The sequence below is a fragment of the Hypanus sabinus genome, chromosome 1 (genome assembly GCF_030144855.1).
Source record: "Hypanus sabinus isolate sHypSab1 chromosome 1, sHypSab1.hap1, whole genome shotgun sequence".
NCBI classification, from domain to species: Eukaryota; Metazoa; Chordata; class Chondrichthyes; order Myliobatiformes; family Dasyatidae; genus Hypanus; species Hypanus sabinus.
In genome coordinates this window covers 208,780,708-208,805,907 of record NC_082706.1, presented here as the reverse complement: position 1 = coordinate 208,805,907, position 25,200 = coordinate 208,780,708, and the positions used below count along the sequence as shown (strand labels likewise).

The 25,200-nt window shown below is 44.2% G+C and overlaps 2 protein-coding genes across 2 annotated transcripts in view; both read left to right on the top strand.

Annotated features, from left to right (window-relative positions):
• rad54b (RAD54 homolog B) overlaps nucleotides 1–3,021 on the top strand; it is a 201,930-nt gene extending 198,909 nt beyond the window's left edge. The window contains exon 15 of the mRNA XM_059984898.1: nucleotides 1,008–3,021. Within this exon, the coding sequence (XP_059840881.1) occupies nucleotides 1,008–1,231 (224 nt within the window). The 3' untranslated portion in view covers nucleotides 1,232–3,021. The remainder of the gene's footprint in view (nucleotides 1–1,007) is intronic.
• Nucleotides 3,022–14,107: 11,086 nt separating this feature from the next.
• gem (GTP binding protein overexpressed in skeletal muscle) overlaps nucleotides 14,108–25,200 on the top strand; it is a 34,282-nt gene continuing 23,189 nt past the window's right edge. The window contains exons 1-2 of the mRNA XM_059957807.1: nucleotides 14,108–14,210; nucleotides 20,896–21,229. Of these exons, the coding sequence (XP_059813790.1) occupies nucleotides 20,908–21,229 (322 nt within the window). The 5' untranslated portion in view covers nucleotides 14,108–14,210; nucleotides 20,896–20,907. The remainder of the gene's footprint in view (nucleotides 14,211–20,895; nucleotides 21,230–25,200) is intronic.

Genomic DNA, 25,200 nt, shown 5'->3' with positions numbered 1-25,200 from the left:
ATGAAAGTCTCCAGAGATCAGCTGTTTCTGAGATACTCAAACCACCCCATCTAACACCAACAATCATTTCCATGGTCAAAGTCACTTAGATCACATTTCTTCCCCATTCTGATGTTTGGTCTGAACAACAACTGAACCTCTTGACCATGTCTGCATGCTTTCATGCATTGGGTTGCTGCCACATGATTGGCTGATTAGGTGTTTGCATTAACGAGCAGGTGTACCTAGGGAAGTGGCCACTGAGTATATGTACAGTGTGTTGCAAGCCAGAACTATTACACTTCCAAACTTTTGTGCCTCTCAAAACTGAGTTTTTCTAGGGATTACTCAGTTTACTTATGTCGCTGGACTGATTAGTTCTTAAGACCATAGGACATAGGAGCACATTTAGGCCATTCAGCTCATCGAGTCTGCTTCGCGTTCCATCATGACTGATGTATTATCCCTGTCAACGCCATTCTTCTGCCTTCTCCCCCCAATCTTTTGTGCCCTGACTAATCGAAAATCTATCTGCTTTAAATATGCCCAATAACTTGGCCTCCACAGCTGTTTGTGGCAAAAATTCCACAGATTCACCACCCGCTGGCTCAAGAAATTCCTCCTTATCTCTGTTCTAGCTGGACGTTGCTCTATTCTGAGACTGTGCCCTCTGATCCTAGACTCTTCCACAATAGGAAACATCCCCTCCACATCCACTTTGTCCAGGCCTTTCAATATTTGATAGGTTTCAATGAGATCCTCCCCTCCCCCAATTTTTCTTAATTCCATTGAGTACAGGCCCAGAGCCAGCAAACGTCCTCATGTTAACCCTTTCATTCCAGAATCATTCTTGTGAACCTCTCTGAACCCTCTTCAATGCCAGCACATCTTTTAAGGTGTCCCCAGCAGAAACAATGTGCCAAAGGTGGAATTGTACTCTTTGTAACCATCAGATTTATTGTGTGAAAACATTTTCAGAATGCTGCTCTAACAGCTTTATTTCAGCTAATGTGTTTTTTTTTCCCTAGTGGCAAACGCGGCAGAAAAGTACCAGAATCCTCGATCTTGTCAACTGAACCGGAGCTCAGGAATGGTTGATTCCCAGGAGAACCTTTCCATGTCCGAACTAATGTACTGGAAACACTACTCTGGAAAAGTCCAACACATTCCAGATCCTTATCTTGAAAGCACAAAAGAAAATATAACCTTCCTGTTTCAAAACATGACAAAACCACAGACTGTGTTCAGCTGAGGAGCCAATGGAAACAAGTACACATGCCTGCACTGGAATTTCATTTCAAGTTCTACTGACTTTGTTTAGAAGTTTGGATGAATGTTGTTTTGGATTATCCATGGCTTATCTGTTCTTCTCAGGTTTGGTGTTGTTGATCAAAGTATACGTAATAAATTTGAACTTTGAGCATTGAATGTTGAAGTTGGAAGCTTTCAGTGGCGAGAGTAGGTTTGTTGTGAAGGTGTTCATCAATGCAGGAAAAACTTCTTTTCTGTGTGTGTACCCAAATCATCCCTTAACAGGGTCACTTCAAAACATTTCTAAGATCACAGGTGTTAGAAACGACAAATTATCAGTTTGAACTGGATTATATAAAAGTTTGTCTAGTGGATTAACCATTTAATCTGCACACAAGCTCAGAAATTAATCATATTATTTTTTTCATATTCTGACAATGATTTGAATACATTTTCCCTGCAAAGTAGTGGCAATATCTAGAGATTAGTATTGACATTGGATTACAATCTCCTACCATCACACAGTACTGTGCCACAGTCTTAGGCACATTAATATAACTAGGGTTCCGAAGACTTTTGCACAGCACTGTATTTGTCAACATTGAGCCAAGAGTGAGTTTGTAAATTTGGCAGGAGCACAGAAGCAAAGTACTTTGGGAATGATGAGGGTGGTGCGCCATGAGTAGGGTGTGGGACAGGGGTCAAAGAAGGAGTGCCAGGGACAGGGGGTGGTGCAAGTGCAGGCTCACCCAGCCCTGAGGCACAAGACAAGGTCATTCCAAACAATTGGTTTATTGAACAATAGGCTTAATAAAGCACTGATGGGGCCTCACTTAGAGTATTGTGAGCAGGTTTGGGCCCCTTATCTAAGAAAGGATGTGCTGACATTGGAGAGGGTTCAAAAGAGGTTCACAAAAATGATTCCAGGATTGAATGGCCTGTCATATGAAGAACATTTGATGGCTCTGGGTCTGTACTCACTGGAATTCAGAAGAATGAGGGGTGACCTCATTGAAACCTATTGAATGGTGAAAGGCCTTGACAGAGTGGATGTGGAGAGGATGTTTCCTATTTTGTGGGAGTCTAGGTCCAGAGGACACAGCCTCAGAATAGAGGGGCGTCCTTTTAGAACAGAGGTGAGGAGGAATTTCTTCAACCAGGGAGTGGTGAATCTGTGGAATTCATTTCTACAGGCAGCTGGGAGAGGTCAAGCCTTTTAAAGACAGTGGTTGATAGATTCTTGATTGGTCAGGGCATGAAGGGATATGGGGAGAAAACAGCAGACTCAATGGGCCAAATGGTCTAATTCTGCATCTATATCTTATGGCCTTTATGGTCTTATTACAGAACATCTCTCTGGTGCTTCTCGCTCCCTCCCCACCCCTTTCCTCTCTTCCCAAGCATGAATCAGATTTATCATCACTCACATACATCATGAAATTGGTTTATTGTTAGCGGCAGCAGTACAGTGCAATTCATAAAATTACAACAGTACAGTACAAAGGTCTCAGGCTCCCTAGTGATATATATATGTGCCCAAGACTTCTGCATAGTACTGTACGTGCTGAGATTATGTAAAGATTTCTGTATATTTTGATAGCCTAATGGCATCTTTCCCTTGTGGAATCTGCTTTGAATGACTGCACAACAACTAAGTGAAATATTTGGCATCAGAACAGGGTCAGAGTGTAGTAACTAATCAGTTTCCCCATCGAGCCTGGTGGTCACATTGTTTTCATGACTTGCGTTGTTTCATGCGACTGAGTTGCAGTTTGCAGAATCACTTTTTAAACAGACATTAAACAACTTTCTCAGTGTAAAATACCCTGTTGAATGTTCATTGTGTAGCTGAAGAACCATCTGCATTTCCATGACTGGTATATCAGTGTAAATAGATATCCTACGTTCCAATAGGATTGAAGTAGTTTTCGTTTAAAATCCGGGGATATGCTAGAGTCAGAGTCACTGACATACACTCAGTGGTCGCTTTATTAAGTACTTCCTGTACCATGGGCCAGCACGGCAGCATAGTTGATTACAGTGCCAGCCACCCAGACTTAATTCCCACTGCTGTCTGTAAGGTATTTGTACGTTCTCCTCATGACCATGTGGGTTTCCTCCGAGTGCTCGGGTTTCCTCCCACATTCCAAAGACGTACCGGTTGGTCATTGTAAATTTTCTTGTGATTAGGCTAACGTTAATTTGGGGGTTGCTGGGCGGTGCAATTTGAAGGGTATCTCAATAAAATAAATAAATAATAGTGGCTACTGAGGGTATGCTCATGGTCTTCTGCTGCTGTAGCACATCCACTCCTAGTTTTGATAGGTTGTGCATTCAGAGATGCTCTTCGGCACACCACTGTGGTTATTTGAGTTACTGCAATCTTCCTATCAGCTCGAGGCAGTCTGGTCATTCTCCTCTGACCTCTCCCATTAACAAGGCGTCTTCACACAGAGAACCAGTCTGTCCATTCTCCTCCGACCTCTCTCATTAACAAGGTGTTTTCACCCACAGAACCAGACTGTCCATTCTCCTCCGACCTCTCTCATTAACAAGGTGTTTTCACCCACAGAACCAGTCTGGTCATTCTCCTCTGACCTCTCCCATTGACAAGGTGTTTTCACCCACAGAACCAGTCTGGTCATTCTCCTCTGACCTCTCCCATTAACAAGGCGTCTTCACACAGAGAACTGCTGCTCACTGGATTTTTTTTTTTGTTTTTTGCACCATTTTTTGTACGCTCTAGATATTGTTGTTCATGAAATTCCCAGCAGTTTTTGAGATACTCAAACCACCCCATCTGGCACCAACAATCATGTTGTGGTCAAAGTCACTTAGATCACATTTCTACTCCATTTTGATGTTTAGTATGAACAACTGAAACTCTTGACTACGTCTGCATACTTTATGCACTGAGTTGCTGTCACATGATTGGCTGATTAGATATTTAGCACTAACGAGCAGGTGTATCTGATAAAGTGGCCTCTGAGTGCATTTCATGAAATTAGTTTTTTGTGGCAACAATACATTAAAAATTGACTACGCGTTACAATGAGGAATATAAAAATACCATGTATGTATGCCTAGGTGCATTGAAAAAATACTTGCAGCAGCATCAGAGGCAGAGAACATCAGATATACAGCATTCACAAGAAAAACATAAATTATGCACAATTTTTTTTTACAGGTGAAGACCACAAATAGAACAAAAAAATACAAAGTCCACTTCTCTTCAAAGTGAACAGAGTGGTCACAGTGTTGCTGAACTGTAGTGATTAGGGTTGTGCAGCTTGCTTGAAGAACCAAATAGTTGAAGTAGCTGTTTCTAACCTGGTGGTGTGGAGATTATCCCATTACCTACAGCATAGCCTCCCAGACTATGACAACCTTAAGTCAATGGCTCACCCACTGGTGACCGAATCCGAAAAAGAGAAGCATCCTCACTGTATCTACTCTGTCAAGCCCCCTCGGGGTCATGGAGACGTAAGAGGCCACAGATTATAAACTTCAAAGGTTCCTAATGGAGGTTCTTGGCTGTTTATTAATTTCTATAGATGCTTCCTGACCTGCTGAGTTCTTCCAGCATTTTGAACGTGTTGCTCAAGAGACTGCAGACTGCAGGTCGAATCAGGTTTAGTATCACAACAACATATCCTGAAATTTGTTGTTTTGTGGCAAAAGTACTTTGCTATGCTCAATAAAAAAAAAGTTCCAAGTAAGCATATTAAATGACAAAAAAGTACAACCTTGGCTGACAAGGGAAGTCAAAGCTAATGTAAAAGCAAAAGAAAGAGCAGACAACAAAGCAAAAATTACTGGGAAGACAGGATTGGAATGCTTTTAAAACCCTACAGAGTGCAACTAAATGAATCTTTCAGAGGGAAAAATGAAATAGGGATGCAAACCAGCAAACATTATCAAAGTGGATAGAAAAACTTCTTCAAATGGTGAAAATTAAAAGAAAATGAGAGTGGATACAGGACTGCTAGAAAATGAGACTGGAGAATTAATAGCAGGGGCCAAGGAGATGGCAGATGAACTATATCAGTATTTTGCATCAGTCTTCACTGTGGAAGACACTAACATTGTGCCAGATGTTGAAAGGTGTGAAGGAAGAGAAGTGAGTACAGTTATTATTACAAGGGAGAAGGTGGTCAAAAAGCTGAAAGACCTAAGGGTACATAAATCACCCGGGCTAGATGAACTACACCCTGGGGTTGTCATGGTCCAGTCCGTAAAATCCGCATTCTGGTTCGCAGTCCAGTCCATGTTCCTTATTCCAGGTTTTCTGGTTTTCCCCAGTTTCTGTTGAGGCAGCTGATTCTCGTTTGGGCTGGCTTCATAAATAGCTTTAGGAATCAGCCTCTGGCTGCTGGATTGTTCCTGTCCAAACCCCTTGTCTGTATCCCTTCCCTTCACCTTCCTCCTGGGAGCCTTGCCTTGTCTCACCTATAACCCTTGCCTTCACTGCTGTCAAGTTTAACCACCGGAGCAAGATAAGGAACTGTCTTTCGTTGTTTTGAACTGTCTGGTCCACGCCTTCGCTGGGTAGGTCCGGCCGTCTGCTGCTACCTAGTGTTGAGAACTGTCTCTGTCCATGCCTTCGCTAAGTAGGTCCAGCCGTCTGCCACTACCTCGTGTTGGGAACCGTCTTGTCATATTCTGCATTCTGTGTAATGAGTCCCGGCCCTATGTCCTGTACCCAAGGAGGGGTCCTGGCTCTGTGTTCTGTGTAATGAGTCCCGGCCCTACATCCTGTACCCAAGGAGGGGCCCCGACTCTGTGTTCCATGTTCATGACTCTTCCTCGACCAAGACTCTGCATTCCTGTCTCTTCCTCGACCAAGACAAGGCTTTGGGGTCTTGTCCAGTCCTAGCCACGTCCTAGCACCTTGTCCTGTCCAAGCCACGGTTTTGTGTTCTCATCTTGTCCGTGTGTCTTGTCCAGCCTGGTGCTGGGATTCCCTCATCCTTTGCTGGGGTTCCCTTGTCCTGTCCAGGAGTTTCGTGTCTAGTCCTGTTGCCTCTCCTCATCCTGTAGCCACGCCTTGTCCTCGCCTGGTTCCAGGCTCCGAGCCTGAGTCAAGACCCAGGTTCTGAGTCCTTGTCCAGTGTTTGGCTCGGAGTCCTAGCCTAGGTTCCTAGTTCCCAGTTCCACGTCCTGGTTCCGCTATCCTAGTCAAGTCCTGGCCCAGGCCCAGAATCCTTGTCTCGTCCTGGGCCTGTATCATGTCCAGCGTCCTTTCTTCCCCACTTTCCTTTCTTCCTTCTCACGCCTTGTCCTGTTCCTGGTAGTTCAATGTCTGTGTCTTGCATTTGGGTCTGCTCCCAATGCCCTGCCTATGACAGGGGTTCTGAAGGAGGTAGCATTAAAGATTGTGGTGGCATTAGAAATGATCTTTCAAAAATCATTGGACTCTGGCATAGTGCCAGAGGACTGGAAAATTGCAAATGTCATTCCACTCTTTAAGAAAGGAGGAAGGCAGCAGAAAGAAAATTATAGACCAGTTAGCCTGACCTCAGTGGTTGGGAAGATGTTAGAACCAATTGTTAAGGATGAGGTGATGAGTACTTAGTGACACAGGACAAGCTAGTACAAAGTCAGCATTGCTTCCTGAAGGGAAAATCTTGCCTGACCAACCAGTTGGTATTCTTTGAGGAGATAAAGGGGATGCAGTGGATGTTGTATATTTGAACTTTATGAAGGCTTTTGACAAGGTGCCACACATGAGGCTGCTTACCAAGTTAAGAGCCCATGGCATTACAGGAAAGTTACTGGCATGGTTGGAGCACTGGCTGATTGGTAGGAGGCAGTGAGTGGGAATAAAATGATCCTTTCCTTGTTGGCTGTCAGTGACTAGTGATGCTTCACAGGGGTCAGTGTTGGGACTGCTTCTTTTTATGTTGTACATCAATGATTTAGATGATGGAATAGAGTCTGGCCCTGTGGCTCAGAAGGGTAGGGAAAGGAGGAGGATGGCAGCAGTGATAGGGGACTCTATAGTTAGGGAGTCAGACAGGTGATTCTGTGAACGCAGGAAAGAAGCACGGATGGTAGTTTGCCTCCCAGGTGCCAGGGTCCAGGACGTTTCTGAGGCATCCACGATATCCTGAAGTGGGAAGGAGAATAGCCAGAGTTCGCAGTACATATTGGTACCAACGACAGAAGTAGGAAAAGGGAGGAGGTCCTGAAAGCAGACTACAGGGAGATAGGAAAGAAGTTGAGAAGCAGGACCTCAAAGGTAGTCATCTCGGGATTACTGCCTGTGCCACATTGCAGTGAGTATAGGAATAGAACGAGGTGGAGGATAAATGCCTGACCGAGGGATTGGTGCAGGGGGCAGGGATTCAGATTTCTGGATCATTGGGACCTCTTCTGGGGCAGGTGTGACCTGTACGAAAAGGACGGGTTGGACATGAATCCGAGGGGGACCAATATCCTGGCAGGAAGGTTTTCAAAGGCTACTGGGGAGAGTTTAAACTAGAATTGCTTGGTGGTGGGAACCAAACTGAAGTGACGGAGGAAAGGGAGGTTGTCTCACAAATAGAGAAAGCTTGGAGACAGTGCGAAAGGAAGGATAGGTGGGTGATAGAGAAGAGACACACTCAGACTGATAGTTTGAATGTGTCTATTTAATAAGCGGTGTATAATGAATAAAGTGGATGAGCAATGAGCGTGGACCAGCACTTGGAGCTATGTTGTGGCCATCACAGAGACTCAGATGGTTCAGGGGCAGGAATGGCTACTTCAAGTGCCAGGCTTTAGATGTTTCAGAAAGGATAGGGAGGGAGGCAAAAGAGATGGAGGCATGGCACTGCTGATCAGAGATAGTGTCACGGCTGCAGAAAAGGAGGAAGTCATGGAGGGGTTGTCTATGGAGTCTCTGTGGATGGAAGTTAGGAACAGGAAGGGGTCAATAACTCTACTGGGTGTTTTTTATAGACTGCCCAATCGTAACAGGGACATCGAGGAGCAGATAGGGAGATACATTCTGGAAAGGTGTAATAAAAACAGGGTTGTTGTGGTGGGAGATTTTAATTTCCCAAATATTGAATAGCATTTCCCTAGAGTGAGGGGTTTAGATGGGGTGGAGTTTGTTAAGTGTGTTCAGGAATGTTTCCTGACACAATATGTAAATAAGCCTACAAGAGGAGAGGCTGTACTTGATCTGGTATTGAGAAATGAACCTGGTCAGGTGTCAGGTCTCTTAGTGGGAGAGCATTTTGGAGATAGTGATCACAATTCTATCTCCTTTACCATAGTATTGGAGAGGGACAGGAACAGACAAGTTAGAAAAGTGTTTAATTGGAGTAAGGGGAATTATGAGGCTATCAGGCAGGAATTCAGAAGGATAAATTGGGAACAGATGTTCTCAGGGAAATGTATGGAAGAAATGTGGCAAATGTTCAGGGGATATTTGCGTGAAGTTCTGCGTAGATACGTTCCAATGAGACGGAAAGGATGGTAGCATACTGGAACCGTGGTATACAAAGGCTGTTGTAAATCGAGTCAAAAAGAAAAGAAGAGCTTACAAAAGCTTCAAAACACAAGGTAATGATAGAGATCTAGAAGATTACAAAGCTAGTAGGAAGGAGCTTAAGTGGTTCCGGAGGTTTGGAGGGTTGAGGATGTTGTTACCTTATTCAAGAAAGGGAGTAGGGATAGCCCAGGAAATTATAGACCAGAGAGTCTTCAGTGGTTGGTAAGTTGATGGAGAAGATCCTGAGAGGCAGGATTTACGAACATTTGGAGAGGCATAATATGATTAGGAATAGGAGTAGTCAGCATGGCTTTGTCAAGGGCAGGTCGTGCCTTGCAAGCCTGATTGAATTTTTTGAGGATGTGACTAAACACATTGATGATGGAAGAGCAGCAGATGTTGTGTATATGGATTCAGCAAGGCATTTGATAAGGTACCCCATGCAAGTCTTATTGAGAAAATAAGGAGGCATGGGATCTAAGGGGACATTGCTCTGTGAATCCAGAACTGGCTTGCCCACAGAAGGCAAAGAGTGGTTGTAGATGGGTCATTTTCTGCATGGAGGTCGGAGACCAGTGGTGTGACTCAGGGATCTGTTCTGGGACCCCTACTCTTTGTGATTTTTATAAATGACCTGCATGAGGAAGTGGAGGGATGGGTTAGTAAATTTGCTGATGACACAAAGGTTGGAGGTGTGTGGATAGTGTGGAGGGCTGTCAGAGGTTACAGCGGAACATCGATAGGATGCAAAACTGGGCTGAGAAGTGGCAGATGGAGTTCAATCCAGATAAGTGTGAGGTGGTTCATTTTGGTAGGTCAAATATGATGGCAGAATATAGTATTAATGGTAAGACTCTAGGCAGTGTGCAGGATCAGAGGGATCTTGGGATCCATAGGACACTCAAAGCTGCTACGCAGGTTGACTCTGTGGTTAAGAAGACATATGGTGTATTGGCCTTCATCAATCGTGGGATTGAGTTTAAGAGCTGAGAGGTAATGTTGCAGCTATATAGGACTCTGGTCAGACCCCACTTGGAGTACTGTGCTCAGTTCTGGTCACCTCACTACAGGAAAGACTTGGGAACCATAGAAAGGGTGCAGAGGAGATTTACAAAGATGTTGACTGGATTGGGGAGCATGACTTATGAGAATAGGTTGAGTGACCTCAGCCTTTTCTCGGAGCAACGGGGGATGAGAGGAGACCTGATAGAGGTGAATTAGATAATGAGAGGCATTGCTTGTGTGGATAGTCAGAGGCTTTTTCCAGGGCTGAAATGGCTAGCACGAGAGGGCACAGTTTTAAGATGCTTGGAAGTAGGTACAGAGGAAATGTTAGGGGTAAGTTTTTTACATAGAGAGTGGTGAGTGTGTGGAATGGGCTGCCGGTGAGAGTGGTGGAGGTGGGCACGATAGGGTCTTTTAAGAGACTCCTGGATAGGTACATGCAGCTTAGAAAAATAGAGGGCACAGCATTGTGGGCTGAAAGGCTTGTATTGTGCTGAGGTTTTCTATGTTTCTAGATGACTTTGTTACCAAATTTGCAGAAGATATGAAGATTGGTGGAGGGGCAGGTAGTGTTGAGGAAACAGGAAGGCTGCCAAAGGATTTAGACAGAATAGGAGAATGGGGAAGAGAGTGGTAAGTGAAATACAACATTAGAAAATGTATGGTCATCCACTTTGGTAGTAGAAATATATGTGCAGACTATATTATAAGTGGGGACAAATCCACAAATCTGAGATGCAAAGGGACTTGGGAGTCCTATTGCAGAATATTCTCAAGGTTAATTTTCAGGTTAAGTCGGTGGTGAGGAAGGCAAATGCCATGTTATCATTCATTTCAAGAGGTCAATAATACAAGCATAAGGATGCTGAAGCATTATAAGGCACTCGTGAGGCCTCACCTTGAGTATTCTGGGCTCCTTATTTTAGAAAGGATGTGCTGGCATTGGAGAGGAGGTTCACAAGGATGAGTCCAGGAATGAAAGGGTTATCTATGAGAAATGTTTGATAGCTCTGGGTCTGTACTCGTTGGAATTTAGAAGGATGTGTGGGGGGGGGGGCATCTCATTGAAACCTTTCGTATGTTGAAAAGCCTAGACAGCGTAGATGTGGAAAGGATGTTTCCCAGGGTGGGGGAGTCTAGGACAAAAGGGCACAGCCTCAGGATAGAGGGGTGTCCATTTAAAACAGAGATGCTGAGAAATTCCTTTAGCCAGAGGTTGGTGAGTTTGTTATCATTGGCAGTTGTGGAGACCAGGTCGTTGGGTGTATTTAAGGCAGAAATTGACCATTTGTTGATTGGATACAACATCAAAGGTTAAAGGGAAGTGGAGCTGAGGAGGGAAAAAGGGATTGATGGGCCAAATGGCCTAATTCTGCTCCCATGTCTGTCGTATGGTTTTATCTAAGTACATATAAATCATCATATACAACTCTAAGATACATTTTCTTGCCAGCATACTCAATTAATCTATAGAATCAATGAAAGACCAAAAAAACTATAAACTAAAAATCTATATATTGAATTGAATTTACTTTATTTCTTATATCTTAATAATGTAAAAATCTTTACATTATGTGCTTGTCTAAATGTGCAATTTATAGTAATTTATAATAAATAGTAAGTACAACAGGACAGTTAATATAATATTGAAATACAGTTGTGTCAGTATGAATTAATCAGACTGATGGCCTGGTGGAAGAAGCTGTCCCGGAGCCTGCTGGTCCTGGCTTTTATGCTGCAGTACCATTTATGCTACCGAATGGTAGCAGCTGTAACAGTTTGTGGTTGGGGTGACTCGGGTCCCCAATGATCCTTCGGCCCCTTTTTACACACCTGTCTCTGTAAATGTCCTGAGTAGTGGGAAGTTCACATCTACAGATGCGCTGGGCTGTCCTCAACGCTCTGCAGAGTCCCAGATTGAGTGAAGTACAGTTCCCATACCAGGTAGTGATGCAGCCAGTCAGGATGCTCTCAATTGTGCCCCTGTAGAAAGTTCTTAGGATGTGGGGGCCCATACCAAACTTCCTCAGCTGTCTGAGGTGAAAGAGGCACTGTTGCCGTTTTCACCACACAGCCGGTGTGCACAGACCGCGAGATCCTCGGTGATGTGTATGCCGAGGAATTTAAAGTTGTTCACCCTCTCAATCCCAGAACCATTGATGTCAATAGGGGTTAGCTTATCTCAATTCCTCTTGTAGTCCTGTAATTATATATAATTAAACTAGTGCAAAGTGAGCCAAAATAGTGTGGTGGTTCTTTGCGTTCTTTGTCCATTCAGAAATCTGATGGCAGTAGGAAGGAGCTGGTCTCGGTCCTAAATGTCCTCTGTTTATTAATTTCCATAGCTGCTGCCTGACCTGCCGAGTTCCTCCAGCATTTTGTCTGTGTTGCTCTGGATTTCCAGAAACTCCCGTGTTTAAGCTGATTGTGTGCTGGGTCTTCAGTTCCTGAAACAATCCGCTCAGAATAACTGTTCACGGGATGCCTCGGGGCGCTTTCTCGTGCGTGCTGGCGTTTCTCAGCGTGTTTATTTATAACGTTGAGCTATCCGTTCTGAATAATTGGTTCAGAAGTCAAGCACTATTAACACCGGAGAAACGTTCTGCGTCAGGACTTGTCACTGTCAGCTGTCGCCTGTAAATCTGGGAACTTTTACGGGAAGATTTGTACTCGATGTACCGTCTATCTCATTCCGCTGGGTGATCGTTCCGATATCTCGCGGGAGAGGGTGGTGCGGGTTGGTTGTTTTTTCCCAGGAGGACGGTAGCTTTAGAATAGAGAAAAGCTTATCGGCCAAGGTGGCGGGGTAGGTACAGAAAGCTTTCTCCCGGGACTGAACGAGAACTCGGGACAAGCGGAGATGTGCCCGCCAAGAACTCGCAGCTGAACGATTTCAGTGGAGAACTGCGGCATTCTCTGGGTTAAGGTTCTTGAAAATCTGCGTTCAATCTGCTCTCCAACCTCTGGCTCTCAGTGGAATTGTCTAGATTTGAGAATAAATTAGGACGTAAGGTATCCATAGCCCAGACTTCTTCCCCTGGGTGGAAAGAGGAGATAACTGCACACAACCACACTTGCCCCATCACTGAACCGTTCCCACAACCTATGGACTCACTTTCAAGGGCTCTTCGTGTTCTCGATATTTATTGCTCATTTGTTATTATTATTAATAGTAGTAGTATCTCGTTTTTTCAGTGTTTATATTTACACAGTTCGCTGTCTGAGGGCACAGTTTTAAGGTGCTGGGGAGTAGGTACAGAGGAGATGTCAGGGTATGTTTTTTACGCAGAGTGGTGAGTGCGTGGAATGGGCTGCCGGCGACGGTGGTGGAGATGGATATGATAGGGTCTGTTAAAAGACACCTGGACAGGTACATGGAGCTTAGAAAGATAGAGGGCTATGGGTAACCCTAGGTAATTTCTAAGGTAAGGACATGTTTGGCACAGCATTGTGGGCCGAAGGGCCTGTATTGCGCTGTCGGTTTTCTATGTTTCTATGGCTTTTGTACATTGGTTGTTTGTCGGTCTTGTTGAGTGCGGTCTTTCATCGAATCTATCGCGTTTCTTTGTATTTTCTTTGAATACCCACAAGAAAACCAATCTCGGTGGTATTTGGTGACATATGTACTTTGATAATAAATTTACTTTGAACTTTTACGAAATGGCTAATGCCAGGGGCCGTAGTTTTCAGGAGAAGTACGGAGTCAGGTTTTTTAACACAATGCTGAGTGTGTGGAACTCCCTGCAAGGGATGGTGGTGAACGCAGATACGTGAGGAACATTTCAGAAACATGGACACGGGATGGTTTATGCAAGAGGGGTTGACCTTAGAGTAGGTTAAAAGAGCACGGCGCAACATTCTGGGTCGAAGGACCTGTACTGTGCTGTAATGGTCTGTATGTTTCGTCGAGGTTAGTTTATGAGCCACTTGCACCGTTATTCAAGATTATTTACTGTCATTTCCTGCACACAACTGTAAAGGAGAATGAAATAATTGTTACCCCAGACCCGAGGCAGCACAAAAATCACAATAAGATAAAAAACACAATAAATACGAGATAGCTTATATACAAAGATTGTATGCCCGTACAGTGATGTCTGTACATAGGGGGACTGACAGGAAATTATCAGTGGTGATTGGGAGTGTGGAGGGGTGGGTGAGTGGGTGGAGGTGTTACTGCCTCGTACGGTGACAGAAACTTTTAAGTTTCCCGTGTTTAATTGCTGACGTTGGAGTGGAGTAGCAGAGGGGGAGGGGGAGTGCAGAGGAGATTTGTGGTGGAAGCTGTCAGGGGAGTTTTTAGTTTAGTGACATCACGGAAAAGCTCTGTTCTGGTCAGATCTGCTTAATATAAAGCAGAGGAGAGATCAGAGCGAATTAGAACCGGAGCGACAGCAATCCCATCGAGGATTAGACATAAATCAGAAAACCCAGGCAGCCTCGGATCGAGCCAAACCAGAACGCCGGAGCGCACGGGAGAAGGTGGCGGGATAAGGTACTTCAGCAACAAACGGTTCCTCAGCGCTCCGCGGGTGTTAGAATAATAGAAAGAGCATCGTGGACCTTAAGCAGCGGGAATTGTGAAATCACTTCGCGCCGTAAAAAATATTACAAATATCTTTTCCACAAGAGGTGGTGCAGATGCTAGAAATCTAGAGCAACACACACAAAATACTGGAGGAACTCAGCAGGTCAGGTAGCATCTATGGAAATGAATAAACATCAGCAAGAGTTTCAGCGCCAAACATCGACCGTTTATTCCTCTCCATAGATGCTGCCCGACCTGCTGAGTTCCCCCAGTATTTTGTGTGTGTTGTACAGCATCTGTAGAATCTCTTGTGCTTATCGTTTAATAGGTTGTTTTTTCAGCGTATAAATTCTATTGTATTTCTATATTTTCCTATAAATGTTCGCAAAAAAATAATCTTAAGGTAGTATATGGTAGCATACTATATATGTGTGGTTACTAAATCTACCTTAACGGTACCTTGAACCCCGCTCCGCCCCCCACCTCTTCAGTTTCTGTCACAGTCACTTTATGTACAGACATTCCTGTGCCTAACGTCACTTTATGGACAATCAATCAATCTATGGAGATAAGCGATCTTATGTATTTATATTTATTGTGTTTTATCATTTTCTTTATTTTACTGCGGTTTTTTGTGCATCGAATCCGAAGTAACAATCATTTCATCCTCCTTTACACTTGTGTACTGGAATTGACATTTAACAATATTGAATCTTAATAGACAAGGCACAAAAATTGCCGATGAGTTTGTGCCTTTACAATATCATTACTGTAAAGGAATCGGTTGGTTTGCAAAGTGAGGAAAGAGCTTTTTACAGTTCCATCCTCAAATGCTTTATTGGAGGCGCATTTGCGAAGAGACTCTCGGACCCCCGAATTGCTTCTCTGAAACATTTCACCAAAGAGTTGAGAAAGTTTGGTAAAAGTTGCAGCGGGTGAAGAACGTTCTCCTTGGAGTTGTGACGCAGATCGGAAACCAGTTCCATCTGCGTTCTGTTTATTACTGATGAACGAAGCCTCGGTTATCCCAGCTGTTTCTGACTTGTTCGCTCTAACCTGCGCTATTCTAACACTCACTTTCAGAACTATACAACTCGCCGTGTTGGCATGCAGGTATGTATGTATGTATGTATGTTTATTTATCTATCTATCTATCTATCTATCTATCTATCTATCTATCTATCTATCTATCTATCTATCTATCTATCTATCTATCTATCTATTTATTTATTTATTTATTTTTATTTACTATTTGCACAACGTTTCCTTTTCCTCATTGGTTGTTCGCCGGTTTGTTAGAGAACATTAAAGCCCTTTGGCCCACCATGTTCTGCCTACCATTTGATCAGCTGTAAGATCAGTCTAACCCTTCCCTCCTACATGACATCCATTTTCCCATGTGCCTATCTAAGCGTTTCTTAAATGTCCCTGATAACTCTGCCTCCGTCACCAGCCCCGGCAGGGCGTTCCACACACCCACCACTCTGTGTGTAAAGAGCTTACCTCGGACATCCCCCTGAACTTTCCTCCAATCACTTTAAAATGATGCTCCCTTGTATCATCCATTTCCAACCTGGGAAAAAGTCTCTGCCTGTCCACCCGATCTGTACCTCTTACCATCTTGTATATCTCTATCAAGTCAATAGATGATAGACAATAGACAGTAGGTGCAGGAGTAGGCCATTCGGTCCTTCTAGCCAGCACAGCCATACACTGTGATCATGGCTGATCATACACAATCAGTACCCCGTTCCTGTCCTCTTCCCATATCCCTTGACCCCGCTATCTATAAGAGCTCTATCTAATTCTCTCTTGAATGCATCCAGAGACTTGGCATCCACTGCCTTCTGGGGCAGAGCATTCCACATATCCACCACTCTCTGGGTGAAAAAGTTTTTCCGCATCTCTGTTCTAAATGGCCTACCCCTTATTCTTAAACTGTGGCCTCTAGTTCTGGACTCACCCATCAGCGGGAACATGCTTCCTGCCTCCAGCGTGTCCAATCCCTTAATAATCTTATATGTTTCAATCAGATCCCCTCTCATCCTTCTAAATTACAGTGTATACAAGCCCAGTCGCTCCAATCTTTCAACATATGACAGTCTCGCCATTCCAGGAATTAACCTTGTGAACCTACGCTGCACTCCCTCAATAGCAAGAATATCCTTCCTCAAATTTGGAGACCAAAACTGCACACAATACTCCAGGTGGGGTCTCACCAGGGCCCTGTACAGCTGCAGAAGGACCTCTTTACTCCTATACTCAATTCCTCTTGTTATAAAGGCCAGCATGCCATTAGCTTTCTTCACTGCCTGCTGTACCTGCATGCTTGCTTTCATTGACTGATGTACAAGAACACCTAGATCTCGTTGTACTTCCCCTTTTCCTAACTTGACTCCATTTAGATAGTAATCTGCCTTCCTGTTCTTGCCACCAAAGTGAATAACCTCACATTTATCCACATTAAACTGCATCTGCCATACATTTGCCCACTCACCCAACCTGTCCAAGTCACCCTGCATTCTCATAACATCCTCCTGACATTTCACACTGCCACCCAGCTTTGTGTCATCAGCAAATTTGCTAATGTTACTTTTAATCCCGTCATCTAAATCATTAATGTATATTGTAAACAGCTGCGGTCCCAGCACCAAACCTTACGGTACCCCACTGGTCACAGCCTGCCATTCCGAAAGGGACCCGTTAATCACTACTCTTTGTTTCCTGTCAGCCAGCCAATTTTCAATCCATGTCAGTACTCTGCCCCCAATACCATGTGCCCTAATTTTGCCCACTAATCTCCTACGTGGGACTTTATCAAAAGCTTTCTGGAAGTCCAGGTACACTACATCTACTGGCTCTCCCTTGTCCATTTTCATTGTTACATCCTCAAAAAACTCCAGAAGATTAGCCAAGCATGATTTTCCCTTCATAAATCCATGCTGACTTGGACTGATCCTTCTACTGCTATCCAAATGTGTCATAATTTCCTCTTTTATAATTAACTCTAGCATCTTTCCTGCCACTGACGTCAGGCTAACCAGGGGTGGGCAAACTTTTTGACTTGTGGGCCACAAAGGGTTCTAAAATTTGACAGGGGGGCCGGACCAGGAGCAGATGGACGGAGTATTTTGGTAATACACCTCATAAGAGAAAATAAAATATCATGGGATATGTAGAAAACATGTACTTTAATTTCAATTGAAAATGAACAAATGCATTACAACAAAATATCTGTCTTTGAAGACCCATGGTATTTAGCTATTTATTGAAATGACTTTTAAAACACTGAAAATTAAATGAATAAAATACAGCTTTTTTTAATAGTAACAGTTATTATTTTAAAGCACTGAAAATTCTGTTATCCTTCAAGATATTATCATCATCACTCTCCTCCTGCCTGTCTTTATTTCAAAGACGGTAAGAGATGCAGGTCTACTTGTTCTGCTCCTTCTTATTCAATTGTCCCCTGTGCCAAAACTCAACAATGACCAGCTCAAAGACAGAACAGGGACAGCGCGCCAGTATGCGGAGCGCGTTATTTGATCTGGAGCGCATTTTTTATTTTGAGAACATACGTGCACCTGCGCATTTTCAAATGCATTTTTTACATAACACAACGAAGAAACTTATTTTTAATTTCAGTGGGAACAGTGTTGTTGGTCTCCCTTTTTAGCCAGCGCATCAAAGTCTGGATTTAGTTTTGTTGTGGCGATTCTCAGGATGGATCTGAGGTGTTGGTCAGTTAACTTGGATCTGTGGCTGGCTTTGTTGATGTTCATGACGCTGAACGCCTGTTCACACAAATAGGTCGAGCCGAACAAAGAGTAAAGCGCAGATGTGGAGTAATACGCTGCACCTCAACAAAGGTCAATGTATATAGAGTGCGTCATCTATTGGGAAAATGCCAGAATTGCGGGGAAAAAACGTTAATAAGGTTTATTAATATAATTTCATAAAGTTCTGCGGGCCGGATTAAAAAGCTTTACGGGCCGTAGTTTGCCCATGCCTGGGCTAACCGGTCTATAATTCCCTGTTTTCTCTCTCCCTCTTTCTTGAAAAGTGGGACAACATTATCCACCCTCCAATCAGCAAGAACTGTTCCTGAATCTATAGAACATTGGAAAATGATTACCAATGCATCCACGTTTTCTAGAGCCACCTCTTTAAGTACCCTGGGTTGCAGACCATTGGGTCCCGGGGACTTATCAGCCTTCAGACTCAACAGTCTATCCAACACCGTTTCTTGCCTAATATAAATTTCCTTCAGTTCATCCTTTACCCTAGTTCCTTTGACCACTATTACATCTGGGAGATTGTTTGTGTCTTCCCTAGTGAAGACAGATCCAAAGTACTTGTTCAACTCATCTGCCATTTCCTTGTTCCCCGTAATAAATTCACCCGTTTCTGTCTCCAATGGCCCAATTTTGGTCTTAACTATTTTTTTGCTATTCACATACCTAAAGAAGCTTTTACTATCCTCCTTTATATTCTTGGCTAGTTTACCTTCGTACCTCATTTTTTCTTGGCGTATTGCCTTTTTTGTTATCTTCTGTTGCTCTTTAAAAGCTTCCCAGTCCTCTGGTTTCCTGCTCATCTTTGCTATGTTATATTTCTTCTCTTTTATTGTTATACTGCCCTTTACTTCCCTCGTCAGCCACGGCTGCCCCTTACTCCCCTTAGGATCTTTCTTCCTCTTTGGAATGAACCGATTCTGCACCTTCTGCATTATCCCCAGAAATACCTGCCATTTTTGTTCCACTGTCTTCCCTGCTAGGATATTGTTCCATTGAACTTTGGCCAGCTCCTCCCTCATAGCTCCATTGTTCCCGTTGTTCAACTGTAATACTGACACATCCGATTTTCCCTTCTCCTTCTCAAATTGTAGGTTAAAACATATCATATTATGGTCACTACCTCCTAATGGTTCCTTTACCTCAAGTTCCCTTATCAAATCTGGTTCATTACACAACACTAAATCCAGAATTGCCTTCTCCCTGGTAGGCTCCAGTACAAGCTGTTCTAAGAATCCATCTCGGAGGCACTCCACAAACTCCCTTTCCTGGGGTCCAGTACCATTCTGATTCTCCCAGTCTACCTGCATGTTCAAATCTCCCATGACAACTGTATCCTTTGCGACATGCCAATTTTAACTCTTCATTCAACTTACACCCTACATCCAGTCTGCTGTTTGGGGGCCTGTAGATAACTCCCATTAGGGCCTTTATACCCTTAGAATTTCTCAGTTCTATCCATACGGACTCTACATCCCCAGATTCTATGTCCCCCCTCGCAAGGGACTGAATATCATTCCTCACAAACATAGCCACCCCACCCCCTCTGCCAGTCAGTCTGTCCTTTCGATAAGATGTACATCCTTAAATATTCATTTCCCAGGCCCTGTCCGCTTGAAGCCATGTCTCAGTTATTCCCACAACATCGTACTTGCCAATTTCCAACTGAGCCTCAAGGTCATCGACTTTATTCCTTATACTTCGTGCATTCATATATAATACTTTTAATTCGGTACTCCCCTCTCCTCTCATATCAATTCCTATTTCACTTGGCCATACTGTATGATCTCTTCTTGAGCTTTCTACTCCATTGATTCTGTTGTCCTTTTTAACTTTCCTTATTTTCACTTTCCCTTTAACTCCATTCTTATATTTCCAGTTCATCCCCTCCCCCCCCCCCCCCACTACTTAGTTTAAACACATCCGTGTTGCAGTGGCAAACCTGTCTGCCAGAATGCTGGTCCCCCGCCTATTAAGGTGCAATCCGTCCCTTTTGTACAATTCATCCCAACCCCAAAACAGATCCCAGTGGTCCAAGAATGTAAATCCTTGCTTCCTGCACCAGTTCCTCAGCCACACATTCAGATCCATTATCTCCCTGTTCCTGCCCTCTCCAGCACGAAGAACTGGAAGCAAACCGGAGATAACCACCCTGGAAGTCCTGCTTTTCAGCCTTCTTCTGAGTTCTCTGAAGTCCCGCTGCAGAATGTCCTTCCTCTTCTTCCCGAAGTCATTTGTGCCGACATGCACTACCACTTCCGGCTGTTCACCTTCACCCTTGAGGATTCCCTGCAATCGGTCCGTGATGTCCTGGATCCTGGCACCAGGGAGGCAACACACCATCCTTAAATCTTGCCTGTTGCCACAGAAACCCCTTTCCGTACCTCTTACTATGGAGTTCCCTACTACCACGGCTCTTCCTGATGTCTGACTCCTCGGCTCTGCTTCTGCACCAATTTTCGGCTCGCAGACCTGTCCGCCTCTCAGACTGGCAGTATCTTCTGTCCCGACAGCTTTCAAGAAGGTGAACCTGTTTACGAGAGGTACATCCCCTGGGGTCTCCCGTACTTCAAGCATCCTTTCCTTCCTCATCATCGCCCCCTTTCTCTCTTCCGGTATCCTCGGTGTAACGACCTCACTGTAGGTCCTGTCCAGAAAACCCTTGTTTTTGGACACCTCTCATCCTCCTTCTCTCCAAAGAGAAAAAAAACCCCTACATATAGCTTTTCGTAAATTCTGTTGTATATCTTTATTTTATTGTAAATGCTTGCAGGAAAATGAATCTCAGGTTTGGGTGTGGTGACATGTACATACTTTGATAATAAATTTACTAACACGGGGATTCTATTTGTTTGCAGGGTTGGTAAATCATGACACTAAACCACGCTAGACGGCGCGGTAGCCTGCCCCTGAGGCCTGCGCCCGCTCAGCAGCGCTGGAGTATTCCTGCGGACAGCCGGCAGCTGTGGAGAGAGAGCACATACATGGTCCGCTCCAGATCCTGCCTCAGTCCGACTGAACCTTACGGGGGGAGCTGGTCATCCGTCTCCTCTGACTCCGCCCTCTCCATTGATTCCAGCAACAGTCTGTACAGAGTGGTCCTCATCGGTGAAGCGGGAGTCGGCAAGTCCACGTTGACCAGCTTATTTGCTGGCTTGCAGCCTAATCTGGAGAACTGCGACGCGCCAGGGGGTAAGGAATTAGTGTTTTAATTCCTCTGATTATAGGAACTTTTCTTGCAAGTTTATTTATTTACTGAGATAAGCTGGGACCCTTCTGGCCTTCCAACTGTGCCGCCCAGTTTTAACCCCAGCCTAATCGCGGGCCAACTTCCGGTGACCAAGGAACCTGACCAGTAGTAGGAAACCCACACGGGAGAATGTATACAGGCAGCGGTGGGAATTGAACCTGTCACTGATATTGTAAAGCATTGTGCTTACCCCTGCGTCACTGTGTCGTCCAGCTTACCTCCCAGCTACTGGCAGCCTACATCAGGCCTTTGGCTCGGAATCAGAGTCAGGTTTATTATCGGTGACCTGTGTTGGGAAATGTCTTGTGGCAGCAGCACATCGCAATACACAAAAAAATAAATAGTGGGAAAGAAGAATAGTGAAGTTGTGTTCATGGGTTCATTGTCCATTCGTGAATCTGACGCCAAGCGGAAGAAGCTGTTCCTGAATCATTGGGTGTGTGTCTTCTGGCTCCTGTACCTTCTCCCTGAAGAGAGCAATGAGAAGAGGGTAGGTCCTGGGTGATGGGGGTCCTTAATGATGGATGCCACCTTGAGGCATTAACTTTTGAAGCTGCCCTCACTGCAGGGGAGGCTATTGTCCATGATGGTGCAGGCTGAGTTTACAATTTTCTGCAAATTTTTCTGATCTCGTGCAGTGCCCCCTCCATACCAGACAGAATACTCCCAAAGGTACATCTGTAGACCAGAGGTACCAGTTCTCACTTACTGCTGGAAAACAAGGTGGATGGTGAGAATACCGAGAGGCTTCATGGATGATAAATTGGATTTATTATTGTTATGTGTGCTGAGGTACAGTGAAAATCTTGCCTTGCATCCTATCCCTACAGATCCATTCATTACAACATTGCACTGAGTTAGAACATTGAACGTCAAATCAAATCGTTTAATTGTCATTCAAATCATACCTGGATACAGTCAAACGAGACAGCGTTCCCCAGGGACCAAGGTGCAGAAACTTACACGTGCATTCAAAATAGCGAGAAAGGGGGAAAAAGGAACATAGTCACACATGAAAGCACTTTTTAGTCCAAGTACAACAGTACAGCACAGAAACAGGCTCATTGGCCCCCAATGATGTGCTGAAGCAATGGCCAATGAATCCCCTCTGTTTACACATCCATTTTCTTCACATTCATGTGTCCATCTAAACATCTCTTAAGAGCCTCTAATGATTCTGCCTCTAGCAAAAATACTTCAAAGTAAAATTCATTATCAGAGTACATACATGTCACCACATACAACCCTGGGATTCTTTTTCTGTGGACATACCTAGTGAATCTCTGGAGCTGTGACGGTAACCAGGATTAATGGACAGCGAACTGTGCAAGTGCAAATATAAATAAATAGCCATAAATAACGAGCATGAAATAACAAAATAGAAGAGTCCTTAAATTGAGACCATCGCTTGTGGCAACACTGGAAGTAGAATGACTGTAGTTATCCCCTTGCCCCTTTCTGTTCAAGAGTCTGATTGTTGAGGGGTAGTAACTGTTCTTGAACCTGGTAGTGCGACCTCTGAGGCAACTGTACCTTTTACCTGATGGCAGCGGTGAGAAAAGAGCCTGGCCTGGGTGGTGGGGATCTTTGATGATGGATGCTGCTTTTCTACAGTAACGTTTCATGTAGATGAGCTCAATGGCTGGAAGGGCTTTACCCGTGATGTACTGGACCGAATCCACTACTTCTTGCAGGATTTTCCTCTTAAAGGCATTGGTGTAATGCAGCCGGTCGGCACACTGTCCACCACTCATCTATAGGAGTTTGCCAAGGTTTTTGATGACATGCTGAATCTCCGCCGTCTCCCGGGGAAGTAGAGATGCTGTCGTTCTCTCTTTGCAATAATATTTATATGATAGCACCACCCCAGGCAGTGCATTCCAGGCACCCATCACTGTCTGTGGGAGAGAAACTTGCCCTTCACGTCACCTTTAAAATGACCTGCTCTCACCTTAAACACATGCCCTCTGGTATTAGATACTTCAACCCTTATGAAAAGATCCTGTCCATACACTATCTGTGCCTCTCATCATCTTGTAAACCTCTATCAGATCTCCCCTCAGTCTCTGCCAGCCCAGAGAAAACAACCCAACTTCATCCAGCCTCGTGTGATAGAACACACCCTCTCATCTGGAAGCATCCTAGAATGAGAATTAATATTCCTTTTCTTTACCACATGTATCAGCAAGACAAAGCCTCTACCTGCCAATATATGCAATGATCATTGGTAAGAAATTGAGACAATTCTAAGATTTCTTGCCTGTCTACCGTCTGTCTACTCTAGCTGTGCCTCTCAAAATCTTATAAACCTCGAGCAGATCTCCCCTCAGCCTCTGCTGGAGGGAGGTAGTACAAGGGAAAACAATAACAGTGCAGAATAAAGTGTAACAGCTACAGAGAAAGCGCAGTGCAGGCAGACAGTAACAAGATAGAGCAACACACACAACTTATTGGAGAAACTCAGCCACTCAGGCAGCATCTATGGAGGGAAATAGACAGTCAACATTTCAGGACAAAGCCCCTCATCAGGACTGCCAACATCAGCTGTTCCTTTCCCTCCATTGACGCTGCCTGCCCTGCTGAGTTCCTCCAGCATTTTGTGTGTGGATTTCAGCATCTGCACCATCTCTTGTGCCTCTACCATAGTGAGGTGGATGGTGAGGTCATGCTTATGGTTAGTGAGCGGCCAATCATGAGGGGTATAAAAGAAGTAAATGGAAGCAGGCTTTTTCCACTGAGCTTGAAGTTAAGGATTAAGGGTGAAAGGTTAAATGTTTAAGGAGAACCTGAAGGGGAACTTCACTCAGAGGGAGGTGTGGAATGAGCTGCAGTGGAAGTGGTTGATTGTGGAGTCGTTTTCAACATTTAAAAGAAACATGGATAGGAACATGGATGGGAGGCTGTGGAGGGATGTGGCTTGGGTACAGGTTGACGGGACTAGACAGACTGTCAGCACGGACTGGATGGGCCAAAAGGCTTGTGTTTCTCTGCTGCAGTGTTCCATGACTCTAAATACGAGCATAACAACTTTAGTAGTAAAACTACAAATATTGAGTAAAAATGTTGGGAGATTGGGAATTGTTGGTCTTGAAGAAGAGTGGGTGCATGAATCACTGACAGTTAACATTCTAGCATGGATTAAACATTGGCTGATGGCAGGGGGCAAAGAGGTGGAACAAAGATAGCCCTTTCTGGTTGGCTGCCAGTGATTAGTGGTGTTCCACAGGGCTCTGTGTTGGGACCGGTTCTTTTTACGTTAAATGTCAATGATTTGGATGACAGAAGTGTTGCAGATGATATGAAGATAGGTGGAGTGCAGGCAATCTTGAGGAAGTAGAGAGGCTACAGAAGGACTTAGACAGGTTATGAGAACAGGAAAACAATACACTTTGAAAGAAGAAATGAAAGGGTTGACTATTTTCTAAACGGAGAGAAAATAAAATGTGAGACGCAAAGGGGCTTGGGAGTCCTTGTGCAGTATTCCTTAAAGGTTAATTTGCAGGTTGAGTCTGTGGTGAGGAAAGCAAATGCAATGTTAGCATTCATTTCAAGAGGTCTAGAATATAAAAGCAAGGATATAATGTTGAGACTTTATAAAGCACTGGTGAGGCCTCGCTGGGAGTATTGTGAACAGGTTTGGTCCCCTTATCTTAGAAAGGATGGGCTGCCTGTAAGGAGAGGGTTCAAAGGAGGTTCATGAAAATGATTCCAGGATTGAATGGCTTGTCATAAAAAAAGTTTGGCTCTGAGCCTGTATTCAGAAGTATGGGGTGACCTAACTAAACCCTATTCAATGCTGAAAGGCCTTGATAGAGCAGAAGTGGAGAGGATGCTTCCTATGATAGGAGAATCTTAAGACCAGAGAACACAGCCTCAGAAGGGAGCAATGTCCTTTCAGAATGGAGATGAGGAG